At 45.4% G+C, this 22,170-nt stretch overlaps 1 protein-coding gene across 1 annotated transcript in view; it reads right to left on the bottom strand.

Moving 5' to 3' along the window:
• The window catches only part of LOC121577531 (probable E3 ubiquitin-protein ligase makorin-2), a gene marked incomplete at its 5' end in the record, with an annotated part of 35,086 nt that extends 15,689 nt beyond the window's left edge, over window positions 1-19,397 (bottom strand). The window contains 3 exon segments of the mRNA XM_045218247.1: window positions 7,139-7,249; window positions 18,163-18,377; window positions 19,063-19,397. Of these exon segments, the coding sequence (XP_045074182.1) occupies window positions 7,139-7,249; window positions 18,163-18,377; window positions 19,063-19,397 (661 nt within the window).
• Window positions 19,398-22,170: the final 2,773 nt, after the last annotated feature.

The following is a 22,170-nucleotide window of genomic DNA, read 5'->3' on the forward strand; positions in this document are numbered from 1 at the left end:
TCCTAATAGTATCCTAGAGTAGTATCCTAGAGTAGTATCCTAGTAGTATCCTAGAGTAGTAGCCTAGTAGTATCCTAGAGTAGTAGCCTAGTAGTATCCTAGAGTAGTAGCCTAGTAGTATCCTAGAGTAGTATCCTAGTAGTATCCTAGAGTAGTATCCTAGAGTAGTATCCTAGAGTAGTATCCTAGTAGTATCCTAGAGTAGTAGCCTAGTAGTATCCTAGAGTAGTAGCCTAGTAGTATCCTAGAGTAGTAGCCTAGTAGTATCCTAGAGTAGTATCCTAATAGTATCCTAGAGTAGTATCCTAGTGTAGTATCCTAGTAGTATCCTAGAGTAGTAGCCTAGTAGTGCATTTTTTATTTTATTTTTTGTGTGCATTTTTGGTCATTTAGCAGACGCTCTTATCCAGAGCGACTTACAGGAGCAATTAGGGTTAAGTGCCTTGCTCAAGGGCACAGACAGATTTTTCACTTAGTCGGCTCGGGGATTAGAACCAGCGACCTTTCGGTTACTGGCACAACGCTCTTACCCACTAAGCTACCTGCCGCCCTACCTGCCGTAGTATCCTAGAGTAGTAGCCTAGTAGTATCCTAGAGTAGTAGCCTAGTAGTATCCTAGAGTAGTAGCCTAATAGTATCCTAGAGTAGTAGTCTAGTAGTATCCTAGAGTAGTATCCTAGTGTAGTATCATAGTAGTATCCTAGTGTAGTATCCTAGTAGTATCCTAGAGTAGTATCCTAGTAGTATCCTAGAGTAGTAGCCTAGTAGTATCCTAATAGTATCCTAGAGTAGTATCCTAGAGTAGTATCCTAGTAGTATCCTAGAGTAGTAGCCTAATAGTATCCTATAGTAGTATCCTAGAGTAGTATCCTAGAGTAGTATCCTAGAGTAGTAGCCTAGTAGTATCCTAGAGTAGTATCCTAGTGTAGTATCCTAGTAGTATCCTAGAGTAGTAGCCTAGTAGTATCCTAATAGTATCCTAGAGTAGTATCCTAGAGTAGTATCCTAGTAGTATCCTAGAGTAGTAGCCTAATAGTATCCTAGAGTAGTATCCTAGAGTAGTATCCTAGTAGTATCCTAGAGTAGTAGCCTAGTAGTATCCTAGAGTAGTAGACTAGTAGTATCATAGAGTAGTAGCCTAGTAGTATCCTAGAGTAGTAGCCTAGTAGTATCCTAGAGCAGTATCCTAGTAGATTCCTAGTAGAATCCTAGAGTAGTATCCTAGAGTAGTAGACTAGTAGTATCCTAGAGTAGTAGCCTAGTAGTATCCTAGAGTAGTAGCCTAGTAGTATCATAGAGTAGTAGCCTAGTAGTATCCTAGAGTAGTAGCATAGTAGTAACCTAGATAGTATCCTAATAGTATCCTAGAGTAGTAGCCTAGTAGTATCCTAGAGTAGTAGCCTAGTAGTATCCTAGAGTAGTAGCCTAGTAGAATCCTAGTAGAATCCTAGAGTAGTAGCCTAGTATCCTAGTAGAATCCTAGAGTAGTAGCCTAGTAGTATCCTAGAGTAGTAGCCTAGTAGTATCCTAGAGTAGTAGCCTAGTAGTATCCTAGAGTAGAATCCTTATAGTATCCTAGAGTAGTAGCCTAGTAGTATCCTAGAGTAGTAGACTAGTAGTATCCTAGAGTAGTAACCTAGTAGTACCCTAGAGTAGTATCCTAATAGTATCCTAGAGTAGAATCCTTATAGTATCCTAGAGTAGTAGCCTAGTAGTATCCTAGAGTAGTAGCCTTGTAGTATCCTAGAGTAGTAACCTAGTAGTATCCTAGAGTATTAGACTAGTAGTATCCTAGAGTAGTAGCCTAGTAGTATCCTAGAGTAGTATCCTAGAGTAGTATCCTAGAGTAGTATCCTAGAGTAGTAGCCTAGTAGTATCCTAGAGTAGTATCCTAGTAGTATCCTAGAGTAGTAGCCTAGTAATATCCTAGAGTAGCAGCCTAGTAGTATCCTAGAGTAGTATCCTAATAGTATCCTAGAGTAGTAGCCTAGTAGTATCCTAGAGTAGTAGCCTAGTAGTATCCTAGAGTAGCAGCCTAGTAGTATCCTAGAGTAGCAGCCTAGTAGAATCCTAGAGTAGTAGACTAGTAGTATACTAGAGTAGTAGCCTAGTAGTGTCCTAGAGTAGTAGCCTAGTAGTATCCTAGAGTAGTAGCCTAGTAGTATCATAGAGTAGTAGCCTAGTAGTATCCTAGAGTAGTAGCATAGTAGTAACCTAGATAGTATCCTAATAGTATCCTAGAGTAGTAGCCTAGTAGTATCCTAGAGTAGAAGCCTAGTAGTATCCTAGAGTAGCAGCCTAGTAGTATCCTATAGTAGTAGAATAGTAGTATCCTAGAGTAGTATCCTAGAGTAGTATCCTAGTAGTATCCTAGAGTAGTATCCTAGTAGTATCCTAGAGTAGCAGCCTAGTAGTATCCTAGAGTAGTATCCTAGTAGTATCCTAGAGTAGTAGCCTAGTAGTATCCTAGAGTAGAATCCTAGAGTAGTAGACTAGTAGTATCCTAGAGTAGTAGCCTAGTAGTATCCTAGAGTAGTAGCCTAGTAGTATCCTAGTGTAGTATCCTAGAGTAGTAGCCTAGTAGTAACCTAGAGTAGCAGCCTAGTAGAATCCTAGAGTAGTAGCCTAGTAGTATCCTAGAGTAGTATCCTAGAGTAATATCCTAGAGTAGTATGCTAATAGTATCCTAGAGTAGCAGCCTAGTAGTATCCTAGAGTAGTAGCCTAGTAGTATCCTAGAGTAGCAGCCTAGTAGAATCCTAGAGTAGTAGACTAGTAGTATACTAGAGTAGTATCCTAGAGTAGTATCCTTATAGTATCCTAGAGTAGTAGCCTAGTAGTATCCTAGAGTAGCAGCCTAGTAGAATCCTAGAGTAGCAGCCTAGTAGTATCCTAGAGTAGCAGCCTAGTAGAATCCTAGAGTAGTAGACTAGTAGTATACTAGAGTAGTATCCTAGAGTAGTATCCTAGAGTAGTATCCTTATAGTATCCTAGAGTAGTAGCCTAGTAGTATCCTAGAGTAGTAGCCTAGTAGTATCCTAGAGTAGCAGCCTAGTAGAATCCTAGAGTAGTAGCCTAGTAGTATCCTAGAGTAGTAGCCTAGTAGAATCCTAGAGTAGTAGACTAGTAGTATCCTAGAGTAGTAGCCTAGTAGTATCCTAGAGTAGCAGCCTAGTAGAATCCTAGAGTAGTAGCCTAGTAGTATCCTAGAGTAGTAGCCTAGTAGTATCCTAGAGTAGCAGCCTAGTAGAATCCTAGAGTAGTAGACTAGTAGTATACTAGAGTATACTTCATTGGTTTTTGGTTTTAGTTTGTTTTGTTTTAAAAAGAAATTGATTTTTTTTTTTTTTAAATAGTAATTTATTTGTTTTTAGTGGGGTGGGGTAGGGGGGTAGAACGATTACTTTTATACTATCCCAGGTATTCCTGGTATATGTAGTGTGCAGTAGGTATATGTAGTGTAGTTAGTATATGTAGTGTGTAGTATGTTGTGTGTAGTATAGTTAGTGCATGTAGTGTGTAGTATAGTAAGTATATGTAGTGTGTAGTATGTTGTGTGTTGTATAGTTAGTATATGTAGTGTGTAGTATAGTAAGTATATGTAGCGTAGTTAGTATATGTAGTATGTAGTGTGTAGTATAGTTAGTATATGTAGTGTGTAGTATAGTTAGTGCATGTAGTGTGTAGTATAGTTAGTATATGTAGTGTGTAGTATAGTTAGTGCATGTAGTGTGTAGTATAGTTAGTGCATGTAGTGTGTAGTATAGTTAGTATATGTAGTGTGTAGTATAGTTAGTGCATGTAGTGTGTAGTATAGTTAGTGCATGTAGTGTGTAGTATAGTAAGTAAAAAAATAATTTAAAAAAATAAAAAAAAAATAAAAAAAAAATGTGTAAAGTGGTTTTCCCACTGGCTATAGGGTGAATGCACCAATTTGTAAGTCGCTCTGGATAAGAGCGTCTGCTAAATGACGTAAATGTGCCCTTGAGCAAGGCACTTAACCCTAATTGCTCCTGTAAGTCGCTCTGGATAAGAGCGTCTGCTAAATGACTAAAATGTAAATGTAAAATGTAAGTATATGTAGTATAGTTAGTATACAGTGGGGGAAAAAAGTATTTAGTCAGCCACCAATTGTGCAAGTTCTCCCACTTAAAAAGATGAGAGAGGCCTGTAATTTTCATCATAGGTACACGTCAACTATGACAGACAAAATGAGATTTTTTTTCTCCAGAAAATCACATTGTAGGATTTTTAATGAATTTATTTGCAAATTATGGTGGAAAATAAGTATTTGGTCAATAACAAAAGTTTCTCAATACTTTGTTATATACCCTTTGTTGGCAATGACACAGGTCAAACGTTTTCTGTAAGTCTTCACAAGGTTTTCACACACTGTTGCTGGTATTTTGGTCCATTCCTCCATGCAGATCTCCTCTAGAGCAGTGATGTTTTGGGGCTGTCGCTGGGCAACACGGACTTTCAACTCCCTCCAAAGATTTTCTATGGGGTTGAGATCTGGAGACTGGCTAGGCCACTCCAGGACCTTGAAATGCTTCTTACGAAGCCACTCCTTCGTTGCCCGGGCAGTGTATTTGGGATCATTGTCATGCTGAAAGACCCAGCCACGTTTCATCTTCAATGCCCTTGCTGATGGAAGGAGGTTTTCACTCAAAATCTCACGATACATTGCCCCATTCATTCTTTCCTTTACACGGATCAGTCGTCCTTGTCCCTTTGCAGAAAAACAGCCCCAAAGCATTATGTTTCCACCCCCATGCTTCACAGTAGGTATGGTGTTCTTTGGATGCAACTCAGCATTCTTTGTCCTCCAAACATGACGAGTTGAGTTTTTACCAAAAAGTTATATTTTGGTTTCATCTGACCATATGACATTCTCCCAATCGTCTTCTGGATCATCCAAATGCACTCTAGCAAACTTCAGACGGGCCTGGACATGTACTGGCTTAAGCAGGGGGACACGTCTTGCACTGCAGGATTTGAGTCCCTGGCGGCGTAGTGTGTTACTGATGGTAGGCTTTGTTACTTTGGTCCCAGCTCTCTGCAGGTCATTCACTAGGTCCCCCCGCGTTTGACAGCTCTTTGGTCTTGGCCATAGTGGAGTTTGGAGTGTGACTGTTTGAGGTTGTGGACAGGTGTCTTTTATACTGATAACAAGTTCAAACAGGTGCCATTAATACAGGTAACGAGTGGAGGACAGAGGAGCCTCTTAAAGAAGAAGTTACAGGTCTGTGAGAGCCAGAAATCTTGCTTGTTTGTAGGTGACCAAATACTTATTTTCCACCATAATTTGCAAATAAATTCATTAAAAATCCTACAATGTGATTTTCTGAATTATTTTCTTCTCAATTTGTCTGTCATAGTTGACATGTACCTATGATGAAAATTACAGGCCTCTCTCATCTTTTTAAGTGGGAGAACTTGCACAATTGGTGGCTGACTAAATACGTTTTTCCCCCACTGTATTCAGACAGTCAAAAGTTTGGACACACCTACTCATTCCAGGGTTTTTCTTAATTGTTTTACTATTTTCTACATTGTAGAATAACAGTGAAGACATCAAAACTACAAAATAACACATTTGGAATCATGTAGTAACCAAAAAAGTGTTAAACAAATCAAAATATATTTTTTCAAAGTAGCCACTCATTGCCTTGATGACAGCTTTGCACACTCTTGGCATTCCCTCAACCAGCTTCATGAGGTAGTCACCTGGAATGCATTTCAATTAACAGGTGTGCCTTCTTAAAATGTGTGGAATTTCTTTCCTTCTTAATGCGTTTGAGCCAATCAGTTGTGTTGTGACAAGGTAGGGGGGGTATGCAGAAGATAGCCCTATTTGGTAAAAGACCAAGTCCATATTATGGCAAGAACAGCTCAAATAAGCAAAGAGAAATGACAGTCCATCATTACTTTAAGACATGAAGGTCAGTCAATCAGGAACATTTCAAGGACTTTGAAAGTTTCTTAAAGTGCAGTCACAAAAACCATCAAGCGCTATGATGAAACTGGCTCTCATGAGGACCGCCACAGGAATGGAAGACCCAGAGTTACCTCTGCTGCAGAGTATTAGTTCATTAGAGTTAACTGCAGCTCAGATTGCAGCCCAAATAAATGCTTCAGAGTTCAAGTAACAGACACATCAACATTAACTGTTCAGAGGGGACTGTGTGAATTAGGCCTTCATGGTCGAATTGCTGCAAAGAAACCACTACTAAAGGCCACCAATAAGAAGAAGAGACTTGCTTGGGCCAAGAAACACGAGCAATAGACATTAGACCGGTGGAAATCTGTCCTTTGGTCTGATGAATCCAAATTTGAGATTTTGGTTCCAACCGCGGTGTCTTTTGAGACGGAGAGTAGGTGAATGGGTGATCTCTGCATGTGTGGTTCCCATCGTGAAGCATGGAGGAGGAGGTGTTATGGTAGTTCCCACCATGAAGCATAGAGGAGGAGGTGTGATGGTGCTTTGCTGGTGACACCTTCAGTGATTTATTTAGAATTGAAGGCACACTTAACCAGCATGGCTACCACAGCATTCTGCAGCGATAAGCCATCCCATCTGGTTTGCGCTTAGTGGGACTATCATTTGTTTTTCAACAGGACAATGACCCAACACACCTCCAGGCTGTGTAAGGGCTATTTGACCAAGAAGGAGAGTAATGGAGTGCTGCATCAGATGACCTGGCCTCCACAATCCCCCGACCTCAACCAAATTGAGATGGTTTGGGATGAGTCGGATGGCAGAGTGAAGGAAAAGCAGCTAACAAGTGCTCAGAATATCTGGGAACTCCTTCAAGACTATTGGGAAACCATTCCAGGTGAAGCTGGTTGAGAGAATGCCAAGAGTGTGCAAAGCTGTCGTCAAGGCAAAGGGTAGCTACTTTGAAGTATCTAAAATATAACATATATTTTGATTTCTTTAACACTTTTTTGGTTACTACATGATTCCATATGTGTTATTTCATAGTTTTGATGTCTTCACTATTATTCTACAATGTAGAAAATAGTAAAAAATAAAGAAAAACCCTGGAATGAGTAGGTGTTCTAAAACTTTTGACTGGTACTGTAATAAATAAATAAATAAATAAACACGCACACACACACACACACACACACACCTGACTCCAGACTTGAAGTCCTCTATCAGTCTGTTCTTCTCATCCTGGTCCTCCACCCAGTAACCGCTGGGGATGACAAACTCAGACACCACTCTGCACTCTGGACACGACCTGGAGAGAGAGGCACACAGTTAGCCACATCCTGGTCCTCCACTCAGTAACCGCTGGGGATGACAAACTCAGACACCACTCTGCACTCTGGACACGACCTGGAGAGAGAGGCACACAGTTAGCCACATCACTGTATATTATGGCCAGTCATTCTGCTTCACATCACAGTGGCATCCTGTTGCTCAACTAGCTGCAACTCTCTCAAGTTGTCAGTGTTACCTGATCATCTGAGTCGCTACACTGAACTACACAGCATACACAGTAATAACAGTACTTATAGTAGCCACTGGTAGCCATGGTAATGGATGAAACAACCAGATCAGGGTGCATATTCATCAAACTCTCCAGAGTAGGAGTGGCTGATCTAAGATCAGAATTAATAATATTACATGGACTTGATCCTAATTGACTGCATTCCTTATATGAACCGTAACTCAGTAAAATCTTTTTCTGTTCAGTGTTGATACTATACTGCGCCAAGCAGTTTGAAAACCAGATCAAGTACGTACATATTCTACATTTCTGGATCTGGACCCATATACTGAGTAATGCATATGAATATGGGTTTTAAAAACACCTACTCATTCAAGGGTTTTTCTTTATTTTTACTATTTTCTACATATAAACTACTCAGTAACGCATATAAATATGGGTGCAGATCCAGAAATGTAGAATATGTACTTACTTGATCTGGTTTTCAAACTGCATGGCGCAGTATAGTATCAACACTGAACACAAAGATAAACACAACAATTTCAAAGATTTTACTGAGTTACAGTTCATAGAAGGAAATCAGTCAACTGAAATAAATTCATTAGGCCCTAATCTATGGATCTCACATGACTGGGAATACAGATACGCATCTGTTGGTCACAGATACCTTTAAAAAACAAAGGTGGGGCCGTGGATCAGAAAACCAGTTAGTATCTGGTGTGACCACTATTTGCCTTATGCAGAGCGACACATCTACTTCTCATAGAGTTGATCAGGCTGTTGATTGTGATCTGTGGAATGTTGTCCCACTCCTCTTCAATGGCTGTGCGAAGTTGCTGGATATTGGCAGGAACTGGAACACGCTGTCGTACACGTCGATCCAGAGCATCCCAAACAAGCTCAATGGGTGACATTTCTGGTGAGTATGCAGGCCATGGAAGAACTAGGACATTTTCAGCCTCCAGGAATTGTGTACAGATCCTTGTGACATGGGGCTGTGCATTATCATGCTGAAACATGAGGTGATGGCGGCGGATGAATGGCATGACAATGGGCCTCAGGATCTCGTCACGGTATCTCTGTGCATTCAAATTGCCATCGATAAAATGCAATTGTGTTCGTTGTCCGTAGCTTATGCCTGCCTATACCATAACCCCACCGCCACCATGGGGCACTCTGTTCACAATGTTGACATCAGCAAACCGCTCACCCACACAACGCCATACACGCGGTCTGCCCGGTATAGTTGAAACTGGGATTCATCCGTGAAGAGTACACTTCTCCAGCGTGCCAGTGGCCATCAAATGTGAGCATTTTCCCACTGAAGTCGGTTACGACGCCAAACTGCAGTCAGGTCAAGACCCTAGTGAGGACGACGAGCACACAGATGAGCTTCCCCGAAACGTTATGACAGTTTGGGCAGAAGAAGCTAGATGTGGAGTTCCTGGGCTGGTGTGGTTACACGTGGTCTACGGTTGTGTGGCCGGTTGGACGTACTGTCAAATTCTCTAAAATTACGTTGGCGGTGGCTTATGGTAGAAAAATGAACATTACATTTTCTGGCAACAGCTCCGGTGATGCAAGCAGTCAGGATGCTCTCGATGGTGCAGCTTTAGAACATTTTGAGGAACTGAGGACCCATTCCAAATCTTTTCAATCTCCTGAGGGGGAATAGGCATTGTCGTGCCCTCTTCACGACTGTCTTGGTGTGTTTGGACCATGATAGTTTGTTGGTGATGTGGACACCAAGGAACTTGAAGCGCTCGACCTGCTCCACTACAGCCCTGTCGATGAGAAAGGGGACGTGCTCGGCCCTCCTTTTCCTGTAGTCCACGATCATCTCCTTTGTCTTAATCACGTTGAGGGAGAGGTTGTTGTCCTGGCACAACACTGCCAGGTCTTTGACCTCCTCCCTATCGTTGTCGGTGATCAGGCCTACCGCTGTTGTGTCGTCGGCAAACTTAATGGTGTTGGAGTCGTGCCTGGCCATGCAGTCATGGGTGAACAGGGAGTACAGGAGGGGACTGAGCACGCACCCCTGAGGGGCCCCCGTGTTGAGGATCAGCGTGGCAGACGTGTTGTTGCCTACCCTTACCACCTGGGGGCAGCCTGTCAGGAAGTCCAGGATCCAGTTGCAGAGGGAGGTGTTTAGTCCCAGGGTCCTTAGCTTAGTGATGAGCTTTGTGGGCACTATGGTGTTGAACGCTGAGCTGTAGTCAATGAACAGCATTCTCACATAACTGTTCCTTTTGTCCAGGTGGGAAAGGGTAGTGTGGAGTGTAATAGATATTGCATCATCTGTGGATCTGTTGGGGCGGTATACGAATTGGAGTGGGTCTAGGGTTTCTGAAATGATGGTGTTGATGGGAGCCATGACCAGCCTTTCAAAGAACTTAATGGCTACAGACATTAGTGCTATGGGTCAGTAGTCATTTAGGCAGGTAACCTTGGTGTTCTTGGGCACAGGGACTATGGTGGTCTGCTTGAAACATGTAGGTATTACAGACTTGGTCAGGGACAGGTTGAAAATGTCAGTGAAGACACTTGCCAGTTGGTCAGCGGATGCTCTGAGTACACATCATGTTAATCCGTCTGGCCCTGCGGCCTTGTGAATGTTGACCTGTTTAAAGGTCTTACTCACATCGGCCACGGATAGCGTGATCACACAGTCGCCCAGAACAGCTGATGCTCTCATGCATGCTTTAGTGTTGCTTGCCTCAAAGCGCACATAGAAGTCATTTAGCTGGTGTCACTGGGCAGCTCGCGGCTGGGCTTCCCCCTTTGTAGTCTGTAATAGTTTTCAAGCCCTGTCACATCCGACGAGCGTCAGAGGCGGTGTAGTAGGATTTAATCTTAGTCCAATATTGACGCTTTGCCTGTTTGATGGTTCGTCGGAGGGCATAGTGGGATTTCTTATAAGCGTCCGGGTGAGAGACCTGCCCCATGAAAGCGGCAGCTCTACCCTTCATCTCAGTGCGGATGTTTCCTGTAATCCATGGCTTCTGGTTGGGGTATGTACGTACGGTCACTGTGGGGACAACGTCATTGATGCACTTATTGATGAAGTTGGTGACTGATGTGGTATACTCCTCAATGCCATCGGATGAATCCCGGAACATATTCCAGTCTGTGCTAGCAAAACAGTCCTGTAGCTTAGCATCTGCGTCATCTGACCACTTCTGTATTTAGTGAGTCACTGGTACTTCCTGGTTTAGTTTTTGCTTGTAAGCAGGAATCAGGAGGATAGAATTATGGTCAGATTTGCCAAATGGAGGGCGAGGGAGAGCTTTGTATGCGTCTCTGTGTGTGGAGTAAAGGTGGTCTAGGGTTTTTTTCCCCCTCTGGTTGCACATTTAACATGCTGGTAGAAATTAGGTAGAATGGATTTAAGTTTCCCTGTATTAAAGTCCCCAGCCACTAGGAGCGCCGCCTCTGGATTAGTTTTTAATGTCCCGTTGGTAGGATAGTCTTGAACGGAGCTCATCCAGTTTATTCTCCAATGATTGCACGTTGGCCAATAGGACGGATGGTAGAGTCTGGTTACCCACTAGCCGAATTCTCACAAGGCACCCGGATCTGCGTCCCCTGTATCGGCGTCTCTTCTTTATGTGAATGACGGGGATTTCGGCCTGGTCCGGTATCAGCAGTAAATCCTTCGCGTCCGAAACGTAAAAAATAAAAATTATACAGTCCAGTTCGAGGTGAGTAATCGCTTGATGATCTTGTTTTCAAACTGCTTGGTATGTATATTAGATTAGTTACCAACTCACTTGATGATCTTGTTTTCAAACTGCTTGGTCAGTTTCGTAGTTATCAACTCACTTGATGCTCTTGTTTTCAAACTGCTTGGTGTGTATAGTATAGTAATTATCAACTCACTTGATGATCTTGTTTTCAAACTGCTTGGTGTGTATAGTAGTTATATACACTCACTATCCTGTTTTCAAACTGCTTGGTGTTTATAGTATAGTAGTTATCAACTCACTTGATAACTACTATACAACTCACCTTACTATACAACTCAGCTGATTCCCCGACGTGGATGGCGGCCTCGCGACTAGCTCTTAGGAAACTTTGCGGTATTTTGTTTTTTATGTATTATTTTTCACATTATTAGCTCAGGAAGTGTTTTGTATCATTACATACAGCCGGGAAAAACTATTGGATATCAGAGTGGCGGTAACCCACCAGCATTACAACCAGGAATACGACTTTCCCAAAGCAGATCCTTTGTTTGCTCTTCCCAGGGCAACTGAACTGATTCCAGCGGCTGAACCAAAACATCGCCGGCGGAGGAGAGGCACTCGGAGCGGCCTGCTGGTCCGACTTAGGAGGCGCGCACACCACCCACCGCTTCCAAGTATACTACTCGCTAATGTTCAGTCTCTGGATAACAAGATCGACGAGCTCCGGGCAAGGATTTCTTTCCAGAGCGACATCAAGGTCTGTAACATACTTTGTTTCACGGAAACATGGCTCTCTTGGGATATTCTGTCGAAATCGGTCCAGCCAGATGGGTTCTCAGTTCATCGCGCAGACAGGAATAAATATCTCTCCGGGAAGCAGAAGGGCGGAGGTGTATGTTTCATGATTAACGACTCATGGTGTAATTGTAGTAACATAGAGGAACTCGAGTCCTTTTGTTCACCCGACCTAGAATACCTCACAATCAAATGCCGACCGTATTATCTCCTAAGATAATTCTCTTTGGTTATAGTCACGGCCGTGTATATCCCCCCTCAAGCCGATACCACGACGGCCCTCAAAGAACTTCACTGGACTTTATGCAAACTGGAAACCACATATTCTGAGGCTGCATTTATTGTAGCCAGGGATTTTAACAAAGCAAATTTGAGGACTAGGCTGCCAAAGTTCTATCAACATATCGACTTGTACTCGCACTGCTAAAATCCTCGACCATTGCTATTCGAACTTCCGGGATGGTTATAAGGCCCTCCCCCGCCCTCCTTTCGGCAAATCTGACCACGACTCCATTTTGCTCCTCCCTTCGTATAGGCAGAAACTCAAACAGGAAGTACCCGTGCTAAGGACAATTCAACGCTGGTCTGACCAATCGGAATCCATGCTTCAAGATTGTTTTGATCACGCAAACTGGGATATATTTCGGGTAGCCTCCGAGAATAACATCGACGATACACGGATACGGTGACTGAGTTTATCAGGAAGTGTATAGGTGATGTTGTGCCAACTGTGACTATTAAAACCTACCCTAACCAGAAACCGTGGACACATGGCAGCATTCACGCAAAACTGAAAGCGCGAACCATCGCATTTAACCATGGCAAGGCGACTGAGAATATGGCAGAATACAAACAGTGTAGCTACTCACTCCGCAAGGCAATTAAACTGGCAAAAAATCAGTATAGAGACAAAGTGGAGTCGCAATTCAATGGCTCAGACACGAGACGTATGTGGCAGGGTCTACAGACAATCACGGACTACAAAAGGAAAACCAGCCACGTCGCCGACACCGACGTCTCACTTCCAGACAAGCTAAACACCTTCTTCGCCCGCTTTGAGGATAACACAGTGCCACCGACGAGGCCCACTACGAAGGACTGTGGCCTCTCCTTCTCCGTGGCCGATGTGAGTAAGACATTTAAGCATGTCAACCCCAGCAAAGCTGCCGGCCCAGACGGCATCCCTAGCTATGTTCTCAGAGCATGCGCAGACCAGCTGGCTGGTGTGTTTACGGACATATTCAATCTCTCCCTTTCCCAGTCTGCTGTTCCCACATGCTTCAAGATGGCCACCATTGTTCCTGTAGCCAAGAAAGCCAAGGTAACTGAATTAAATGACTATCGCTCCATAGCACTCACCTCTGTCATCATGAAGTGCTTTGAGAGACTAGTCAAGGATCATATCACCTCTACCTTACCTGTCACCCTAGACCCACTTCAATTAGCTTACCGCCCCAATAGATCCACAGACGATGCAATCGCCATCACACTGCCCTATCCCACCTGGACAAGAGGAATACCTATGTAAGAATGCTGTTCATTGACTATAGCTCAGCATTCAACACCATAGTACCCTCCAAGCTCATCATTAAGCTCTAGGTCCTGGGTCTGAATCCCGCCCTGGTCAACTGGGTCCTGGACTTCCTGACGGGCCGCCCCCAGGTGGTGAAGGTAGGAAACAACATCTCCACTTCGTTGATCCTCAACACTGGGACCCCACAAGGGTGCGTGCTCAGCCCCCTCCTGTCCTCCGTTCACCCAAGACTGCGTGGCCAAGCACGCCTCCAACTCAATCATCAAGTTTGCAGACAACACATCAGTAGTAGGCTTGATTACCAACAATGACGAGACCGCCTACCGGCAGGAGGTGAGGGCTCTGGAAGTGTGGTGCCAGGAAAATAACCTCTCACTCAACATCAACAAAACAAAGGAGATGATCGTGGACTTCAGGAAACAGCAGAGGGTGCACCCCCCTATCCACATTGACGGGACCGCAGTGGAGAAGGTGGAAAGCTTCAAGTTCCTTGGCGTACACATCACCGACAAACTGAAATGGCCCACCCACGCAGACAGTGTGGTGAAGAAGGCGCAACAGAGCCTCTTCAACCTCAGGAGGCTGAAGAAATTTGGCTTGGCATCTAAAACCCTCACAAACTTTTACAGATGCACAATTGAGAGCATCCTGTCGGGCTGTATCACAGCCTGGTACGGTAACTGCACTGCCCGCAACCGCAGGGCTCTCCAGAGGGTGGTGCGGTCTGACCAACGCATCACCGGGGGCACACTACCTGCCCTCCAGGACACCTACAGCACCCGATGTCACAGGAAGGCCAAAAAGTTCATCAAGGACATCAACCACCCGAGCCACTGCCTGTTCACCCCGCTTTCATCCAGAAGGCGAGGTCAGTACAGGTGCATCAAAGCTGGGACCGAGAGACTGAAAAACAGCATCTATCTCAAGGCCATCAGACTGTTAAATAGCCATCACTAGCACATTAGAGGCTGCTGCTGCCTATTGAAATCACTGGCCATTTAAAGAAATGGAACACTAGTCACTTTAATTATGTTTCCATATCTTGTACTACTCATCTCATATGTACAGTGGGGAAAAAAAGCATTTAGTCAGCCACCAATTGTGCAAGTTCTCCCACTTAAAAAGATGAGAGAGGCCTGTAATTTTCATCATAGGTACACGTCAACTATGACAGACAAATTGAGAAAAAAAATCCTGAAAATCCCATTGTAGGATTTTTAATGAATTTATTTGCTAATTATGGTGGAAAATAAGTATTTGGTCACCTACAAACAAGCAAAATTTCTGGCTCTCACAGACCTGTAACTTCTTATTTAAGAGGCTCCTCTGTCCTCTACTCTCATTACCTGTATTAATGGCACCTGTTTGAACTTGTTATCAGTATAAAAGACACCGGTCCACAACCTCAAACAGTCACACTCCAAACTCCACAATGGCCAAGACCAAAGAGCTGTCAAAGGACACCAAAAACAAAATTGTAGACCTGCACCAGGCTGGGAAGACTGAATCTGCAATAGGTAAGCAGCTTGGTTTGAAGAAATCAACTGTGGGAGCAATTATTAGGAAATGGAAGACATACAAGACCACTGATAATCTCCCCTCGATCTGGGGCTCCACGCAAGATCTCACCCCGTGGGGTCAAAATGATCACAAGAACGGTGAGCAAAAATCCCAGAACCACACGGGGGACCTAGTGAATGACCTGCAGAGAGCTGGGACCAAAGTAACAAAGCCTACCATCAGTAACACACTACGCGCCAGGGACTCAAATCCTGCAGTGCCAGACGTGTCCCCCTGCTTAAGCCAGTACATGTCCAGGCCCGTCTGAAGTGCATTTGGATGATCCAGAAGAGGATTGGGAGAATGTCATATGGTCAGATGAAACCAAAATATAACTTTTTGGTAAAAACTCAACCTCGTCATGTTTGGAGGACAAAGAATGCTGAGAGTTGCATCCAAAGAACACCATACCTATTGTGAAGCATGGGGGTTGGAAACATCATGCTTTGGGGCTGTTTTTCTGCAAAGGGACCAGGACGACCGATCCGTGTAAAGGAAAGAATGAATGGGGCCATGTATCGTGAGATTTTGAGTGAAAACCTCCTTCCATCAGCAAGGGCATTGAAGATGAAACGTGGCTGGGTCTTTCAGCATGACAATGATCCCAAACACACCACCCGGGCAACGAAGGAGTGGCTTCGTAAGAAGCATTTCAAGGTCCTGGAGTGGCCTAGCCAGTCTCCAGATCTCAACCCCATAGAAAATCTTTGGAGGGAGTTGAAAGTCCGTGTTGCCCAGCGACAGCCCCAAAACATCACTGCTCTAGAGGAGATCTGCATGGAGGAATGGGCCAAAATACCAGCAACAGTGTGTGAAAACCTTGTGAAGACTTACAGAAAACGTTTGACCTGTGTCATTGCCAACAAAGGGTATATAACAAAGTATTGAGAAACTTTTTGTTATTGACCAAATACTTATTTTCCACCATCATTTGCCAATAAATTCATTAAAAATCCTAAAATGTGGATTTTCTGGAATTTTTTTCTCATTTTGTCTGTCATAGTTGACGTGTACCTATGATGAAAATTACAGGCCTCTCTCATCTTTTTAAGTGGGAGAACTTACACAATTGGTGGCTGACTAAATACTTTTTTTCCCCACTGTATATACTGCATTCTATTCTATAATATTCTACTGTATCTTAGTCCATGCCGCTCTGTCATTGCTTGTCCATATATGTACACTGCTCAAAAAAATAATGGGGAACACTTAAACAACACATCCTAGTTCTGAATGAATGAAATCATCTTATTAAATACTTTTTTCTTTACATAGTTGAATGTGCTGACAACAAAATCACACAAAAATGATCAATGGAAATCAAATTTATCAACCCATGGAGGTCTGGATTTGGAGTCACCCTCAAAATTAAAGTGGAAAACCACACTACAGGCTGATCCAACTTTGATGTAATGTCCTTAAAACAAGTCAAAATGAGGCTCAGTAGTGTGTGTGGCCTCCACGTACCTGTATGACCTCCCTACAACGCCTGGGCATGCTCCTGATGAGGTGGCGGATGGTCTCCTGAGGGATCTCCTCCCAGACCTGGACAAAGCATCCGCCAACTCCTGGACAGTCTGGTGCAACGTGGCGTTGGTGGATGGAGCGAGACATGATGTCCCAGATGTGCTCAATTGGATTCAGGTCTGGGAACGGGCAGGCGGTCCATAGCATCAATGCCTTCCTCTTGCAGGAACTGCTGACACACTCAGCCACATGAGGTCTAGCATTGTCTTGCATTAGAGGACCCAGGGCCAACCGCACCAGCATATGGTCTCACAAGGGGTCTGAGGATCTAATCTCAGTACCTAATGGCAGTCAGGCTACCTCTGGCGAGCACATGGAGGGCTGTGCGGCCCCCCAAAGAAATGCCACCCCACACCATGACTGACCCACCGCCAAACCGGTCATGCTGGAGGATGTTGCAGGCAGCAGAACGTTCTCCATGGCGTCTCCAGACTCTGTCACGTGCTCAGTGTGAACCTGCTTTCATCTGTGAAGAGCACAGGGCGCCAGTGGTGAATTTGCCAATCTTGGTGTTCTCTGGCAAATGCCAAACATCCTGCACGGTGTTGGGCTGTAAGCACAACCCCCACCTGTGGACGTCGGGCCCTCATACCACCCTCATGGAGTCTGTTTCTGACCGTTTGAGCAGACACATGCACATTTGTGACCTGCTGGAGGTCATTTTGCAGGGCTCTGGCAGTGCTCCTCCTTGCACAAAGGTGGAGGTAGCGGTCCTGCTGCTGGGTTGTTGCCCTCCTACGGCCTCCTCCACATCTCCTGATGTACTGGCCTGTCTCCTGGTAGCGCCTCCATGCTCTGGACACTACGCTGACAGACACAGCAAACCTTCTTGCCACAGCTCGCATTGATGTGCCATCCTGGATGAGCTGCACTACCTGAGCCACTTGTGTGGGTTGTAAACTCCGTCTCATGCTACCACTAGAGTGAAAGCACCGCCAGCATTCAAAAGTGACCAAAACATCAGCCAGGAAGCATAGGAACTGAGAAGTGGTCTGTGGTCACCACCTGCAGAACCACTTCTTTATTGGGGGTGTCTTGCTAATTGCCTATAATTTCCACCTGTTGTCTATTCCATTTGCACAACAGCATGTGAAATGTATTGTCAATCAGTGTTGCTTCCTAAGTGGTCAGTTTGATTTCACAGAAGTGTGATTGACTTGGAGTTACATTGTGTTGTTTAAGTGTTCCCTTTATTTTTTTGAGCAGTGTATATATTCTTAAATTCCATTCCTTACTAGATTTGTGTGTATTGGGTATATGTTGTGAAATTGTTAGATATTACTGCACTGTCGGAGCTAGAAGCACTACACCCGCAATAACACCTGCTAAACACGTGTATGTATGATCTTGTTTTCAAACTGCTTGATGTGTATAGTACAGTAATTATCAACTCACTTGATGATCTTGTTTTCAAACTGCCTGCTGTGTATAGTATAGTAGTTAACTCACTTGATGATCTTGTTCTCAAACAGCTTGGTCAGTATAGTATATTAGCTATCAACTCGATCTTGTTTTCAAACTGCTTGGTCAGTATAGTATATTAGCTATCAACTCGATCTTGTTTTCAAACTGCTTGGTCAGTATAGTAGTTAACTCACTTGATGATCTTGTTCTCAAACAGCTTGGCGCAGCGCCACTGGCGGATGCAGGAGAGGCAGTATGTGTGGCAGCAGGAAGAGAGGATCCCGAAGCGTCTCTCCGAGGCTGCAGCTTTCTCATAAACCACCTCCATACAGATGGAACACACCTTGTCCTGGCTGTGCTGCGCTGCAAACGCCTTCTCCATGTCCGCCTCAAACACCAACATACACATCTGAGGGACAGCCATCACATGCTATGAATCTAGACTTGATCAATATCCATGCTATTTCATTTATAATCACCATCATAGATAGACATTGAACTACGTAATCGTATGTTTTCAATCTATCTTCTGTTGATCACTTGATGTCCAAAACAACTAATTCTTGTTGTGTTTGTATGACAGCATCACTCCTACCAGTGTAGTTAGTGGGTACAGAGATCTCCTCTGCTCGGGGTCATGTGTGGGTTAGGGTTAAAGGTCAGTAGTATGGGTCCTACCTTCTCCTGAGCTCTGCTCTGCTCGGGGTCATGTGTGGGTTAGGGTTAAAGGTCAGTAGTATGGGTCCTACCTTCTCCTGAGCTCTGCTCTGCTCGGGGTCATGTGTGGGTTAGGGTAAAAGGTCAGTAGTATGGGTCCTACCTTCTCCTGAGCTCTGCTCTGCTCGGGGTCATGTGTGGGTTAGGGTTAAAGGTCAGTAGTATGGGTCCTACCTTCTCCTGAGCTCGGGGTCATGTGTGGGTTAGGGTTAAAGGTCAGTAGTATGGGTCCTACCTTCTCCTGAGCTCTCCTCTGCTCGGGGTCATGTGTTGGTTAGGGTTAAAGGTCAGTAGTATGGGTCCTACCTTCTCCTGAGCTCTCCTCTGCTCGGGGTCATGTGTGGGTTAGGGTTAAAGGTCAGTAGTATAGGTCCTACCTTCTCGTGAGCTCTCCTCTGCTCAGGGTCGTGTGGGTGGAGCACCTGCAGCCTGCAAATGTCACACAGGTCACCATGGAGATAGGGACAGGTGTTTACGTAGTGACACTGTCCTGCAGCAGCGTAGGGACAGAGCTGTTGCTGGGGGCAGGGGACAGAGACAGGGTAGGGGCCGGCCGTGGCAGAACACTCCAGACCGGTCCTGATGGCGTCCAGGTAGGAATGAGGAGGTTTGGCATGGGCGCTGTTTTCATGGTATTCTGCCCAACACTCAGCCTCGGTCACCTCTGAGCCATCTCCACCATAGGGCATCATTCTGCTGTCATAGCCCAAGGCTGGAAAACACACAGGAAAGACAACAGGATACAGTTGAAGTAAAGGTAACAGACCTCTGCATTATACTGCTGGCTGCATTACATTGACCTCCTCTGGAGCAAACTAAACTACATACTAAAACTTCTTAGTTGAAACTGACACACCATTACTACTGTACCGTTCTATCTCCCAGCACCAGGGGTTCTCTACTACTATAGCTCTCTCTCTCAGCACCAGGGTTCTACTACTGTACCTCTATCTCTCAGCACCAGGGGTTCTACTACTGTACCTCTATCTCCCAGCACCAGGGGGTTCTACTACTGTACCTCTATCTCCCAGCACCAGGGGGTTCTACTACTGTACCTCTATCTCTCAGCACCAGGGGGTTCTACTACTGTACCGCTATCTCCCAGCACCAGGGGGTTCTACTACTATAGCTCTCTCTCTCAGCACCAGGGGGTTCTACTACTGTACCTCTATCTCTCAGCACCAGGGGTTCTACTACTGTACCTCTATCTCCCAGCACCAGGGGGTTCTACTTAGCTCTCAGGGGCAACTGTACCTCTATCTCTCAGCACCAGGGGGTTCTACACTGTACTCTATCTGCACCAGGGGGTTTCTACTACTGTACCTCTATCTCCCAGCACCAGGGGGTTCTACTACCTATAGCTCTCTCTCAGCACCAGGGGGTTCTACTACTATAGCTCTCTCTCTCTCAGCACCAGGGGGTTCTACTACTATAGCTCTCTCTCTCAGCACCAGGGGGTTCTACTACTGTACCTCTATCTCTCAGCACCAGGGGGTTCTACTACTGTACCTCTATCTCTCAGCACCAGGGGTTCTACTACTGTACCTCTCTCTCTCAGCACCAGGGGGTTCTACTACTGTACCTCTATCTCTCAGCACCAGGGGGTTCTACTACTGTACCTCTATCTCCCAGCACCAGGGGTTCTACTACTGTAGCGCTATCTCTCAGCACCAGGGGGTTCTACTACTGTACCTCTATCTCTCAGCACCAGGGGGTTCTACTACTGTACCTCTATCTCCTCAGCACCAGGGGGTTCTACTACTGTAGCGCTATCTCCCAGCACCAGAGGGGGTTCTACTACTGTACCTCTATCTCTCAGCACCAGGGGTTCTACTACTGTAGCGCTATCTCTCAGCACCAGGGGTTCTACTACTGTAGCCCTATCTCTCAGCACCAGGGGGTTCTACTACTGTACCTCTCTCTCTCAGCACCAGGGGGTTCTACTACCGTAGCGCTATCTCCCAGCACCAGGGGTTCTACTACTGTACTCTATCTCTCAGCACCAGGGGTTCTACTACTGTACCTCTATCTCTCAGCACCAGGGGGTTCTACTACTGTACCTCTATCTCTCAGCACCAGGGGGTTCTACTACTGTACCTCTATCTCTCAGCACCAGGGGGGTTCTACTACTGTACCTCTATCTCTCAGCACCAGGGGGTTCTACTACTGTACCTCTATCTTTCAGCACCAGGGGGTTCTACTACTGTACCTCTATCTCTCAGCACCAGGGGTGTTCTACTACTTATAGCGCTATCTCCCAGCACCAGGGGTTACTACTGTGGCGCTATCTCCCAGCACCAGGGGTTTCACTACTGTAGCGCTATCTCCCCAGCACCAGGGGTTTACTACTGTACCGCTATCTCCCAGCACCAGGGTTTCTACTACTGTAGCGCTATCTCTCAGCACCAGGGGTTCTACTACTGTACCGCTATCTCTCAGCACCAGGGGGTTCTACTACTGTAGCGCTATCTCTCAGCACCAGGGGGTTCTACTACTGTAGCGCTATCTCTCTCAGCACCAGGGGGTTCTACTTACTGTACCTCTATCTCTCAGCACCAGGGGGTTCTACTACTGTAGCCCTATCTCTCAGCACCAGGGGGTTCACCACACTGTACCTCCATCTCTCAGCACCAGGGGGTTCTACACTGTACCTCTATCTCTCAGCACCAGGGGGTTCTATTCTACTGTAGCGCTATCTCTCAGCACCAGGGGGTTCTACTACTGTAGCGCTATCTCCCAGCACCAGGGGTTTCTACTACTGTAGCCCTATCTCTCAGCACCAGGGGGTTCTACTACTGTACCTCTATCTCCCAGCACCAGGCGGTTCACTACTGTACCTCTACTCTCTCAGCACCAGGGGGGTTCTACTACTGTAGCCCTATCCTCTCAGCACCAGGGGTTCTACTACTATAGCGCTATCTCCCAGCACCAGGGGGTTCTACTACTATAGCGCTATCTCCCAGCACCAGGGGGTTCTACTACTGTAGCGCTATCTCCCAGCACCAGGGGTTCTACTACTGTAAGCGTCTATCTCCCAGCACCAGGGGGTTCTACTACTGTACCTCTATCTCCCAGCACCAGGGGGTTCTACTACTGAACCTCTTATCTCTCAGCACCAGGGGTTCTCTACTATATAGCGCTATCTCCCAGCACCAGGGGGTTCTACTACTGTAGCGTATCCCAGCACCAGTGGGGCCTGTACTACTGTAGGCATCTCTCAGTATCAGGGTAATAAATTATCTCCCAACACCATTAAAATAGGCGGTCTCCCAGCACCAGTTATCTACTGTAGGCTATCTCCCCAGCACCAGGGGGTTCTGGCATAATAGTAGCAAAGATCTATTCCCAGCACCAGGGTTTACTACTGTAGCGCTATCTCCCAGCACCAGGGGGTTCTACTACTGTGTTTATCAGCAAGCACCAGGGGGTTTTATACAATTACCATCTCTCAGCACCAGGGGGGTTCTACCTCACTGTACCTCTAT

The sequence above is a fragment of the Coregonus clupeaformis genome, unplaced genomic scaffold (genome assembly GCF_020615455.1).
Source record: "Coregonus clupeaformis isolate EN_2021a unplaced genomic scaffold, ASM2061545v1 scaf1461, whole genome shotgun sequence".
Classification (NCBI taxonomy): Eukaryota; Metazoa; Chordata; class Actinopteri; order Salmoniformes; family Salmonidae; genus Coregonus; species Coregonus clupeaformis.